Here is a 12,814-nt window from a genome sequence, read left to right as displayed (position 1 = left end):
CTGGCAGCCACGTTTCCTGCACTCTCGCACACACACACACACTTTATTACTCACACACACACACACACACACACACACACACACACACACACACACACACACACACACACACACACACACACACACACACACACACACACACACACACACACACACACACACACACACACACACACACACACACACACACACACACACACACACACACAGCTCTATTTTACCTAAGCGGGTGCTGTTTGTTATCCGTCTGGCACGGTTCCCTCGGCCTGTCTGCCTGCCCACCACATAAACCCAATAATGCTACGCTGCTCAGGCCTGCTATGGCCCTGGCCAGCTGCCCAGTGGAAAAAGAGAAGAAGGAGGAGGAGGAGGACACAAGGAAGGAGGCAAGGGAAGGAGAAAGTGGGGAAAAGAGAAAGTCACACGCGGACACAGAGAGGCTAGCACGCTGAAATCAGAATCTGGGCTCCAGGACTTCGGGGGCTATTAAAGGCATCCTACCATGAAACACGCAACACAACTGCACCCACAAAGTCTTATTTCACTTGAGCCTGCATTCGCAACATCTCCGGAAAATACCCGCTTCCTACAAATATCTACTGGTCTCCTTAGAATATTTACACACCGTAAATGTTTATTATAAGCCATTAAAACACATAAAATAAACTGACCATAATACAAGCTTCTGCAGCAAAAGATGAGCTTTTAATGTTTGAATAAGCCTTGGTTTGAGGACAGAAGGCTGTGTGATGTCTTACATAATGACCACCACCACGAGACACGACTGCTGGCACTAAATCAACTTTTTATATTCAAACCGAAATATCATCACACAATCAAATATATGCAGTCTTTTCAAATATTCAGACGCAGATGAACCATCCCTTCTAAATCCACATCTTCCCCCTGATATCTACCTCAGCGGACAATAACCTCGTACCAAATCCAGATTCATATCATGGGTATTATCAAACACACACACAATTTGCTCCGGTAATGCACTTTATGCTGCTGCTGTTATTACACTGTTGATTGGGTGAATATCATTAGCTTACTTTCCTTGAGAAGCGCTGCAGTACTTCTTAGTGTCAGTGTGATTTGAGCCCTTTACGTACCCCAGTAATAATTTGAGGAACATTCACACATTTTTCAGTGACATCGATTCATTCTGTAAATCTACTTACAGTCACAACACATTCACATTTGCACAAATGATCACTCCTTTATGCCTATGATTCTGATACACAGTATTACAATGATGGGTAAAAGCCCATTTCAATATGACAACCAGAACAGTCGATAAGTCTAGATGAAATAATTGGGTTTAAATATCTAAAACAAAAATGTTGTCTTAATACAGCTCAGTTATCTAAGGAGTAAACCCTAACTTTCTTTGGTGGTAAATTTAAATCCACAACACCAAGGATAAAAAACAAGACTATGTGGCTAAATGCTAACATAAACATGCTCCCAATGACAAAGCCCATATACGGATGTTAAGCAGGTATAATGTTGTACATGATCCCCATCTGAGTTTAGCGTGTTAGCATGCTAATATTTGCTCACTAGCATTAAATACAAAGTAAAACTGAGGCTGATGGGAATGCAAACGATATATTATGGATAGACACAAAAATCCATAACACATAAGACTGGAGGCAAGGGGGAAACTGCTAGCCTGGCTTAGAACAGGTCATTTTCTTCCACATCAAAAGACATTGAAAAACTGCTGATTTAAGACTTTGCAACTAAATAGTTACCATATACAGAAATACTTTCAGTCTTTTGAGCCGTTAATAACTGAGAAGGTTTGGGTTCTTTTTTAAATATATTTCTCAGGATAAGTGAAAGCCTTGACTTCTGGATGCACTGAAGGAGAAAGGCAGGGGATGACAAATGTCTTTTAAAAAACTCAGTGCAAGTCAATAGTTTGTTCATTATTGTTGATATTTCAGTCTAATCCAAAGTGGTGGAACATCTAGCATGGCGAAATAAATGTATCACCAGTATATATAAATCACCGAAATAGACTTAATCTCTGTGAAAGAGGGTTAAAATCTGCATTTTTAGTTCACTTGTGTCACAATCAACATGTGCTCTAACATCATTATGAAGATATCAGTGGCCTTTGGAGACACTTTAGCAAACGGAGCTGATTTGGGAAATATTTTCTCATAGTAACAGCTGAAAACAAACAGCAGACAGAGTGTGAACGCCTGGTGAACAGAGACGGACAGAATGTGCTACTTACTTGCATAGCAGTGAATGAAATATGACATCAAGGCTTCAGGCCAATGCCTCTGCCAAGCACACAGATACTGTACACACACACACACACACACACACACACACACACACACACACACACACACACACACACACACACACACACACACACACACACACACACACACACACACACACACACACACACACACACACACACACACTCACACACACACGCACACACGCGCACACACACACACACACACTAGATGATTATCCAAAAATGCACATGGGGAAACATGCTGTACAGACAATAAACAAACACACCATTCTGATAATCTCACTCAAATGAAAATATATGCTCAACGCATTTTCATCCAAAACCCTTCTAACAAAAACATTAAAAGCAAATGAAAACATTCCACAGACTTTGCTTTGTAACAAATGCTCAGAGTCATAATAAAAAGCTTGGGCTAAAGTGTCAAATGAATCTTCTAATACACTTGCCCAGTGTGGCGAGCCAATGTTGTGTTAAGTGTGCTATACTAATAAGGGACCTAACCCACATGCAAGATGTCTGTGTTTGTTGGGCTGTCAGCAGTAATCAATAGAGTAGATTGGGTCCAACGCCTTTTACTCTAAGAGAAGCAGAGTGACCGTTAGCTTCTTGATGGCAGCAATGTGAAACATTAGGGTTGGACAAGATTTATCTTAATTTCTTGGGTGTGTGCTTGCAGGCAGACTGACTGGCTTAAATAGTGTGTGTTTTTGTGAGAGCGAGAGAGAGCATTAACAATTACAGGAAAACACACAAAAAGTACACGGGGAGTAGAGTAAAGTAGAGGAAAATGTAGGGGAGGAAAGTAACGTAGTAACGAGTTAGGGATGCACCTATTACGATATCGGAAATCAGGCTGATGCTGACTCAAATAGCAGAATCGGATATTGGTGACAATGTGGCCGCTCTATTTAATTCAGTTCGACCTTTATTTATTATATACAGTATATAACACACATAAAATAATGATCCCAGTCTCTTGCACATAATGGAGGCATACAATTTATAGGAGGAGAGGGAGAGGAGAAAGGGAGGAGAGGACAGGAGGAAGGGAGGAGAGGACAGGACAGGAGGGGAGAGGAGGGGGAGAGGACAGGACAGGAGGGGAGAGGGAGGGGAGAGGGGAGGACAGGACAGAACAGGAGGGGAGGAGGAGGAGGAGGAGGAGACAGGACAGGACAGGACAGGAGAGGACAGGACAGGACAGGACAGGAGAGGACAGGACAGGACAGGACAGGGAGGGGAGAGGGAGGAGGGAGGACAGGACAGGACAGGGGACAGGACAGGAGGGAGGACAGGAGAGAGGGGAGGAGAGGACAGGACAGGACAGGACAGGACAGGACAGGACAGGACAGGACAGGACAGGACAGGACAGGACAGGACAGGACAGGACAGGACAGGACAGGACAGGACAGGACAGGACAGGACAGGACAGGACAGGACAGGACAGGAGAGGAGAGGAGACAGGGGGCCAAAAAGTTGCGAGTTGCCAGTCCGGGTGATAATCCTCCTGCAGACTCTCTACAGACTCAGACAGCAGAGTGTGTAAAAAGCAAGACGGGGACAGACATCCTATCCTCCCACGCAACAACATGGCGACGGAAATTAAGCACTGCTTTGCTTTGCCAACGGCCAGTGCTTGTTTCTGGGGGAAAATCCAGACCGTCTATGAATATGAGCGTGTAGGCATGAATGAATATATGTACATGCCACTAATATGAGGAACATGATTTCTATAAAAAGAAAGTTCATGTATAGAGGATTTTAAGAAGTGTGGAGCCTTCTGTTAGACCTTCACTGCTTGGTAAATGCAGTTTGTAACACAGGTTTTTCTGCCGTTATAACAAAGAGGACATTAAAACTGTTAAAAAAGGTATCATGACGTAAGATGACCTTAATAAAAAATAAAAAAAAAGCTAAGTTCCCCATTAGCTGGCTGTGAAAGAAATGTAATTGATATTTACATTTACTATATAACAACACCCCTGCATACGTCCATTTTAAACATTCAAAAGAATACGTGTACTTTGCCAATCCCTGGTGACCGTGTGCATGTACGAGACAGAGAGACGGAGAAAGAAAACAAGTGTTGTTTCTGAGCTCTGAGCATAAGAGCGCTTGTGTCTTTGTTGGTCTGTGCGTGTGTGTACAAGGGAGGCGGCTGCAGACAGACAGGCTCTAGGGGATTACAGAACGGTGCAGGGCACCATAACTCCTCGGGGCCGATCACTGGCCACAGACAGACAGGCTGGGTTGAATGCTGATGGCTCACTGATAGGAATCTGCCACCAACAACCGACAAAGACCATTTATCTGTGGGGGGGGGGGGGGGGAACCCAGCCCTATTCTCACACTCAAACAAACATGCATTCAAAACACACACACAAACACAAACACACACACACACACAGAGCATATAACCAGTCTGATACACACTTACTCGGTTCATTTTTGACTCATCACTTTCATCCACACTGCCATGGCTGTTATCCAAGCATGGCTCGCACTTTCATTTATCAGATTAATCATATATCTCACTCATTGGCTCCAGGGAAAGAAGGAAAACAAATATTTTCTTTACTGTCTGGCTCTTATTTTTTGTAATTTGAGCATCATTCCTATCATTTCTGATGATGCATCTACCCACAACATAATTTTGATTTGGGGAATGGAGCGACATCACTTCAACAAAGTGCAAAAGGGGCAACCAACAGTGATCAAATAATGAGGAAGACTTACCATTTGCACCTATTAAGGGGGTTTAAAAGAAATCTAAGGCGTCACAAGATGATTAAAAGGATGAGAAAGAAGAGCACATATTTCTAGAACACCATATTAGGTAGACTGTTTTCTATTTTCTTTGGAAAGACTGGATCATTTTGCATCTTAAAGCCTCTAAAAATCCTTTCTCATTTAAATGAAACACTCTTTAAATGCAAAATCACTCCATAACCTGTAACTGGGGGTCATGTCAGTAGACATTCCTTCTTTTGAGGATAAACCACTAAAAGCCATATAGTTTGGAAGAAAACACACATTGACTGGATCCAAAATGCCCATTACAGTAATTCAATGCAATAAAATAAACTGATGCTGGGTCTAAGTTATACCAGAATGTAGCTTTGTAAGCTGCAATACAAAGTTCAGGTAACCATTTACACTTAACTCACTTAACTTTTTACCTTCAGAAAAAAACTACAAATAAAAATGTGGGTCTCTCTACTCTCATTGTGGTGAGTCACTTTGCTCCTTTGTGTCTTTTTGTTTTAACCCTGTGTGGGTGTGTGTACACTTACTTGCCACCCCTGACGCCAGGCCATAAAGCAGGCCTCCTTCAGCTTTTGGCTCAAAGACGTGGGTTGATGGAGGCGGACATTTCTCCTGCCTGATGAAGTTATAGAGGAGGGTCTTCACCAGACGACTGGTTAAAGGCAGACTGGGGAAAAGAGAGAGAGAAAATGGAAAGACATGTTTTAAAAGACAGTCGGAGACCAGGAAATCTTAGGGCATACTTTTTTTGGCAAGAGGTTTAATATGTGAGATCTTCAACTTATAGTCATAGTGTATTAAAAAGCACAAACACAGGACTTGTTCTTCTTACAACTACATGCACCTGTGTGTGTGTGTGTGTGTGTGTGTGTGTGTGTGTGTGTGTGTGTGTGTGTGTGTGTGTGTGTGTGTGTGTGTGTGTGTGTGTGTGTGTGTGTACAGCCGGACAAACAGAGATCCTATTCTCAGTCCACCGGTGTTCATGTCAAGTGTCAAATTGAGACTCTACTCTTCCCTCATCACGTCAGCTCTGTCGAAACGAGTGACGTACACGTAGTTGGCGGTGAACTCGTTTGGGTCTTGTGCTGCGAGAGCATGAAGAGAAAATGACTTCCAATCGCTACTAGACTTCAAAATGCATTCAGGGATACAGCATTTATTTATTCAAGATTATAATGAACGAAGGAAAATGGTGTTAAAACCATTTAAGGTCCAGATCAGACTGCCACTTTTATTTTACTTTCATTTGCATTTAGTAAGTTATCTTGTCTCCAAATTAAAATTTCCTGCATTTTGAAGTTTATTGTTATTATTATATTTTTAAAAAAGAGCCTTTTCCTCAGAATCACAGACGACAAGGTCACAGTGGAGACAGAGGTCTTGTTTAACTAGATTTGTTCTTTTTTCCCCCAGTTTAGTATCAATTGAATGACACATGAAGGCATTGTTTGGAACGTGATGAGTTTGTCTGGAAGCACAGAGAGTATCAGAGTCTGGATGGATGAACAGTAGGCTGGATCAGATGGTGCCAGGAGAAGTTCCAAAAACGATCTGGGCCGGCGTTCAAAAAAAAGGCGTCGACAGATTGTGGACGACCCAGTTACAGAGGCAAGTGAGTGTAACTCGTAGATTGTTTGAAATTTTAGGACATTATTCCATCTTCATGTGTTAATTAAAAATTTTGTAGTTATATTTTTATGCAAACTTGTTGATGGTTTTGTTTAAGATGAGGGTTTAGTTTAGCCATGTAGTTTTAATAGTTACAGTTTGGTGCATTACTTTAATGGAAGGATTTAGTAGAGTATGAACTTGTGTGTGTGTTTTCTCACCATCGTCCCTTCATGATGTGCTGGTAGATTAATCCATCTCGGAGGATGTCTTTGTGGAAGAGTTGGTAGGAGAAGAACACCAGCAGCGTGGTCACTGCTTCAAATAGGATGCTATAGGTGATGTCACTACATAGGAAAAGACAGATGCAAGTAGAGTTAATGCAAATTAACAACTTCAAAAGATATAAATAAACGTGTAAGAATGGTAAATGGTAAATGGACTGTACTTGTATAGCGCTTTTCTAGTCTTCCGACCACTCAAAGCGCTTTTACATTACTAATCATTCACCCTTTCATACCCATTCATACACTGATGACAGGGGCTACCATGCAAGGTGCCACCTGCCCATCAGGGTCTCTCTAATCATTCAGACCCATTCATACACCGATGGCACAGCCTTCGGGAGCAACTCAGGGTTAAGTGTCTTGCCCAAGGACACATCGACATGGACTGCCGGAGCCAGGGATCGAACCGCCGATCCTCTGATTGGAGAACGACCCTGTGAGCAGACTACGCAAGCTATTTTAAAGAATATCTATTATTCATTCTATTTCAGAAAGCAGGTTATTTTGCAGCTTGGACATAATCAATTATTTCGCTATCTGTCTCAAGGTTAAAATAATCTTGTAAAATTAAAAAATAAAAAGTGCAATTTAAAAATATAATTCATGTGTTTTAGGTGACTGAATATCTTACCAAATAGATTTGGTATAAAAATAAGACAACTCATACAGCAAGAGCAGCTTGACTATAGGCTTAAATCATATGGCTTGGTGTAAATAGAAGACACCTACTAACTATACAGACTCTAAGAAACTGAATTGAGTAAAATGTCACAGTATGTGTGGAAAAACAAAAAGTAACTGTGATTGATTTGACTATAACCATCAACTGCATACCTGGAAATATAATTTAAAAACTACTGACATCCATCTCCCTTGTGAAATGAAGCCACAAAAAGAAAGTGAAGGAGTCTGTTAGGGATTTGTGGAAACTAAGATTCACATCCAAACCAGGAGCCCATACAGAGGAAATGAGCCGACAGCCACAAAGTGGAAGTCTTGAAGCTTGGAACAATGAATAATGTTGGAATGCTGAATGTATTTACACAGGAGTGGTTTGATGTCCCGAGAGGACAGAAGAGAGGAGAGAGAATGAAGACGGGTTGACAGAGAGAAGAGGATCAGGAATGACACAATACAGACAAGGGGAAAGAGGAAGATGCTGCGTCAAGGAAATAGCAATCGTGAGTTGTGTTTCTGTGAACTTGTTTTGACACTGCAGAGGAGGATTTTGTCCACAGAGACGTACATACTGTATCTCCGTGTCTCTGCGACAGACTGAGTGGCAGGCGGGAGATAATCCCAGCGTTGATGAGTAAACACACTGAAATATTCAGTCATTAAAGCAGAGAGTGTTAGCGTGCATGCCGCCCACAGGGAGTAAAGGATGATGCCATTTTTCAATCATTATGTTCCCTCCTCTCCCACTCATTGGCAACGCTCCTAATCAAACTCTCATTTCAAGCCTTTTTCCTCTTCTTCCGAAACAACAAACATCCCCTCCTTTCCTATTTTGTCCCTTTGCTCATCCAGTTGCCAGCTCAGAGCTCTAGGACGTCAGTCTGGCTGACGACTCGGGAAGCGAAACACACGGACATCCGGGCCAAACCTTGATCCATAATGGATTTCAGCTTCTCTTGGTTGGTGAATCGAGGAGAAAATGAGCAAGTGGTGCACGCAAAAAGAGAGCGTTACAAACTTTTCCCAGACTGTTTTTCATTAACTGCTTAATGAATAACATCCGAGACACATTAAGGAGCAAAAAAAAAGAATAAAAACGGGGAACTCTAAGATGGGCTGGGCTGGGAAACGGCACAAAATCACCAAAACTCAATGTTTTAATTTGAATATTATGCTGATAGTATAATGTCAAACAAGTGATCTTGAAATATTTGCCCCATGACTTAAAAAAATCAGTCTTTGGAGTGTAACATTTCATTTTACTGAATAAGCCTTGCATGTGTGATCGTTTTAGTGTATGTAAGACACAATAGGGTATTTAATTCAACCTTCCTTTCACATTCAAACACACACATTCTCTCTCTCTCACACACACACACACACACACACACACACACACACACACACACACACACACACACACACACACACACACACACACACACACACACACACACACACACACACACACACACACACACACACACGCACAAACAAGGGAGATACTTACAGCAGGGGCACTTCTACGATCAGGTGGATCAGGTTGGACAACAGCTCCTCCAGGAGGTCCTCGCCGCCTGTTTCTACACAAGAGGGAGTAATTATATGCAACATATACGGCTCCTTCCTGCTCCCACTGTACCAATCCCCCTCTCTATCCTACCCATCATCCATATTTCATGCTCGCTGTACAGAGAAATGGCTTTGAGAGAAATTTGTTAATTTGGACTACAGGGTTTCTGCCGGGTTTGCCAGGTTAAAATTAATTCTTTAAGAATTTTTAATACCACATAGAACGCAATTTAAGACCCTATTCACGATCACACCGGCCAAAGTATGAGAGTACGATGTAAAACCAGGAGAGACGACGAATTATTAAATCATAGTTTCATGTAGCTACTTCCCAGCAGTACAGAGCAATAATTGCTAATGATATAATTAATCAAATTAACGCAACCTGGACATGGATAAGAGGCAGAAAATGAATGGATGGTTTAAACAAATTAACATGATTAATTTATGTTAATGTTATTGCTAAAATTCATACTTTCCAATTATGGGATGATGAGCTTCCTAGTTTCAGAAGCTAGGTACTGATCTGATGGTGCTGAATTAATCTCCAAAAAAAGGATTTAACAGCCTCCTGTGAGCTAATTTAACTGTGGCAACAACTCCCCATTTATGAAATACAGGTGTTAAGGTGTGTCGCGACAGACAGCAATCAGACAATAAAACATTTCATAACTAACATTACGTCTACAGCAGGCGAGATAAACGTTGAAGATTTCTGCAAATTTCGGTTAAGACTTTTCTGCACTGTACTCAATGCATTTAAAGACTTTTCAAGACATGCAGACACCCTTGATTATCTTCACTTTACCACTTTTAACAAGCTGTAATTAGCTCTGTCTTTGTGCAGGCAAATCACAGAACAATATTTTTTTTACAACAATCGACCAAAACAGCAGATCCAACTCTGTAAGGTCTGTAGCCAGCTGCAAATCAGGGAGTGTGCTTCTGTTTGTCAGAATGAAATATCTCAGTTCGTGTTTGCGAGTGAATACTGGTAGCAGGAATAACAAAACAGCCATGGCAGGATAATTAAAATGAAAGAGTGGTATTTTAATTTTTCTCTGCATGTGAGCACCAAAAATGTGTCAAGTTATTTATGTTTACCAAGGTTGTTAAGAGGGCGCACATTTGCAGAGTGTCTGTTTGGAGGCTTACCTCAGACAGGGCTAGTGTTTGAGGCCGAAAATAAAGGTATGCAGGCGGTGGACGCAGATTCAGACTTTTATTAACAGAGTCTCTCAGAGACAGCTGATCCAGGTCAGTAGCTAGGGGTATTTGTGCTCAATTAAAAAGCCAATTTCTTATGTCTCCTTAGGTATGACGGGAAGTGTTACACATTTGACCCTTGTGGCTATATTCTAATAACTCACATCATAGGAGTCAACTGGGATCCAAGCAATTTCAAGAATGTTGCACGAAAGATTTTACAGCAGATGAGTGGATACACTAAACTGACTTATAACCCCCTTTATTTTTGTCTCAGACAATCAGGCCGCAAGTCCCTCCATATGTACAAAACAAGAGTTTTTTTTTTTTAAATATCAGTTGTTGAATCCTGTGACGTTCATTTATTTATGCAATTTGTGGCCCTACGTCAATCTCCCTGTGACACACCTTCCTTTTCCACATTAATCTGTGACGGATTGGGGCTCACCTCCACAGGAGCCTAGCGCCCTCTCCTGGTAGGAGAACTGTAGGTGCAGCTCCTCTTCGCTCATCTCCCTGATGAACACCTTGAGCAGGCAGCGAATCATGAACAGTGCATTGTGGGCCTGCCAGATAAACAGCTGACTGTGGATGAGAAACAGCAAAAAAACAAAACAAAGGAACAGCACGTTCAAGGTCAAACACAGAACTGTGACAGAAATAGATGCTATGAAGGAAATAGTTATGTGCCATCCATTGTTTATGCCCTACATTTACAGATGAAAGCTTGGCTGACCATTTATGTTCTTGATTTAATTTAATGCTTCAAATGTTAACAGTAACAGTAACACATATTCAATAGTTGCTTGGTATATTTACTTGGGATTAAAGCTGTGAATTTTGCCTAATAAATCTAGAAACTGTACCTGAAGCCCAAATATAAATTTCCTTATTGCAAATGAATAAAGCATATGGCTGTTACATTGTAATTGTCATCTCTCACTGATGGCTTCAGACTGAGCAGAACCAGTAGAGAACCAGATTGAGGGTCCCATTTAAAGAAGTGACCCTTCTTAAATAATGACACTACCCTTAACTTCACTAATGGCATCGTATGCATCTTCCGCTGTACTATTGAAAATGATAATGATGATGATGATGATGATGAACAGCTTTCTCAAAACTGCATTACAACCTTCACTTTGACAACCAAGAAAACTATGAGAATACATATGCATTTAATGATACTGAACAAGTAAACTATGTCTGCACACAAAATGGGGACAAAGTTGGGGAGAAACAAATGAGGAGGAAAACAAGAAATGATTGGAAACATCCCGTGCAAGCCAAAATGTTTCACAACCACTAAACACCAACGCGGGCGTGTCTAATCAGTTCCACAAATCGACAATTTGCACATGCCAATTTTGTTTGACGCAGAAAGCGTAGGTTTGTTTATGAGACAAAGAATTGATGGAGAATAAAGAGGTCCCACCCAAAGCATTTTGGTGAATAATGCCACATGTGTTGATGGTTAAACCTCAGCAGTGTTCTCATGGGAAACAACAACCACTTCCCTTTAAAAAATAAGTTTCCCTGACTGCCTGTGATGAAACAATAACTGGCCTGCACTCCCACACAGCGAACACTGACATGCACAGGGTTTATCATTACCTACGCACTCATCTGAATTCATTCTCCCCTCTGAGGTTCCCATACTCACTCTTGGCATTCTGTTGAGATTTTCAGCTCTTTGGTTCTTCCCAGAAAAACTCGAACAAGAGCGCCAAAGTTCCCCGTTCTGGGATTGTTATCAACTTGAAAAAAAAAAAAAAGGAGGAGAGAATTTATCAGCAGCTTTACATTATATGCAGAAACTTCTTAATCTGATAGTTTGGCATGCAAACAATAAGAAGAAACAAAGGTTTATCTCTTTTTTTTGGATTAAACAACAAGAAGTTGATATTTATGTTGATGAACGTATTGAAAAGTTCATTTATTTTCTTTATATCATAAGCAACGTACTGAAGATCTTGGCGAGAGGGATGACAGCCTCTTCCAGTAACTTGGAGTCTCCACTGGTTTAAAGGAAGAAAAAAAAAAAAACAGGGAATAAGATGGTTAGAAAGAAAAGGAGACAATACCTAAAAGATATGCAAAAGAAAAAGGATCATAGGAGCCGAGTGTTTGTATCATCTTCCCTCTGTTGTCACGCTAGAAACCAGCAGTATAACACATCACTAATAACATTTAAATAGATTGCATCTGCATTGGTATAAAAAAGACTTACGGCTGAATGAGAAATACAATATCATGTTAGGATTTACAGCGCAACTTTTAATAATATTGTTACGACCAATTATAAATATATTTACTGATTTTAATGAAATAATGCTATTTATAAGTTTTGATTAGAGTTCAGTGTGGACTCATTTCCTTTTTAACACTGTCCAATGCTGTCATGTCATGC

The 12,814-nt window shown here is 41.0% G+C and overlaps 1 protein-coding gene across 2 annotated transcripts in view; it reads right to left on the bottom strand.

Moving 5' to 3' along the window:
- Nucleotides 1-12,814, bottom strand: part of dym (dymeclin) — a 55,601-nt gene that overhangs the window by 39,222 nt on the left and 3,565 nt on the right. Inside the window, exons 3-8 of one of the 2 annotated variants that reach the window (XM_054611930.1) lie at nucleotides 12,370-12,422; nucleotides 12,068-12,161; nucleotides 10,853-10,989; nucleotides 9,137-9,209; nucleotides 6,883-7,008; nucleotides 5,581-5,720 (exon numbers count right to left, since the gene is read on the bottom strand). In XM_054611930.1, the coding sequence (XP_054467905.1) occupies nucleotides 5,581-5,720; nucleotides 6,883-7,008; nucleotides 9,137-9,209; nucleotides 10,853-10,989; nucleotides 12,068-12,161; nucleotides 12,370-12,422 (623 nt within the window). The remainder of the gene's footprint in view (nucleotides 1-5,580; nucleotides 5,721-6,882; nucleotides 7,009-9,136; nucleotides 9,210-10,852; nucleotides 10,990-12,067; nucleotides 12,162-12,369; nucleotides 12,423-12,814) is intronic. The other variant, XM_054611931.1, reaches the window with a different exon arrangement.

This window comes from Anoplopoma fimbria, chromosome 14 (genome assembly GCF_027596085.1).
Source record: "Anoplopoma fimbria isolate UVic2021 breed Golden Eagle Sablefish chromosome 14, Afim_UVic_2022, whole genome shotgun sequence".
NCBI lineage: Eukaryota > Metazoa > Chordata > Actinopteri > Perciformes > Anoplopomatidae > Anoplopoma > Anoplopoma fimbria.
Note: the sequence above shows the minus strand (reverse complement) of the source record. Positions and strands in the feature narration are given on the sequence as shown.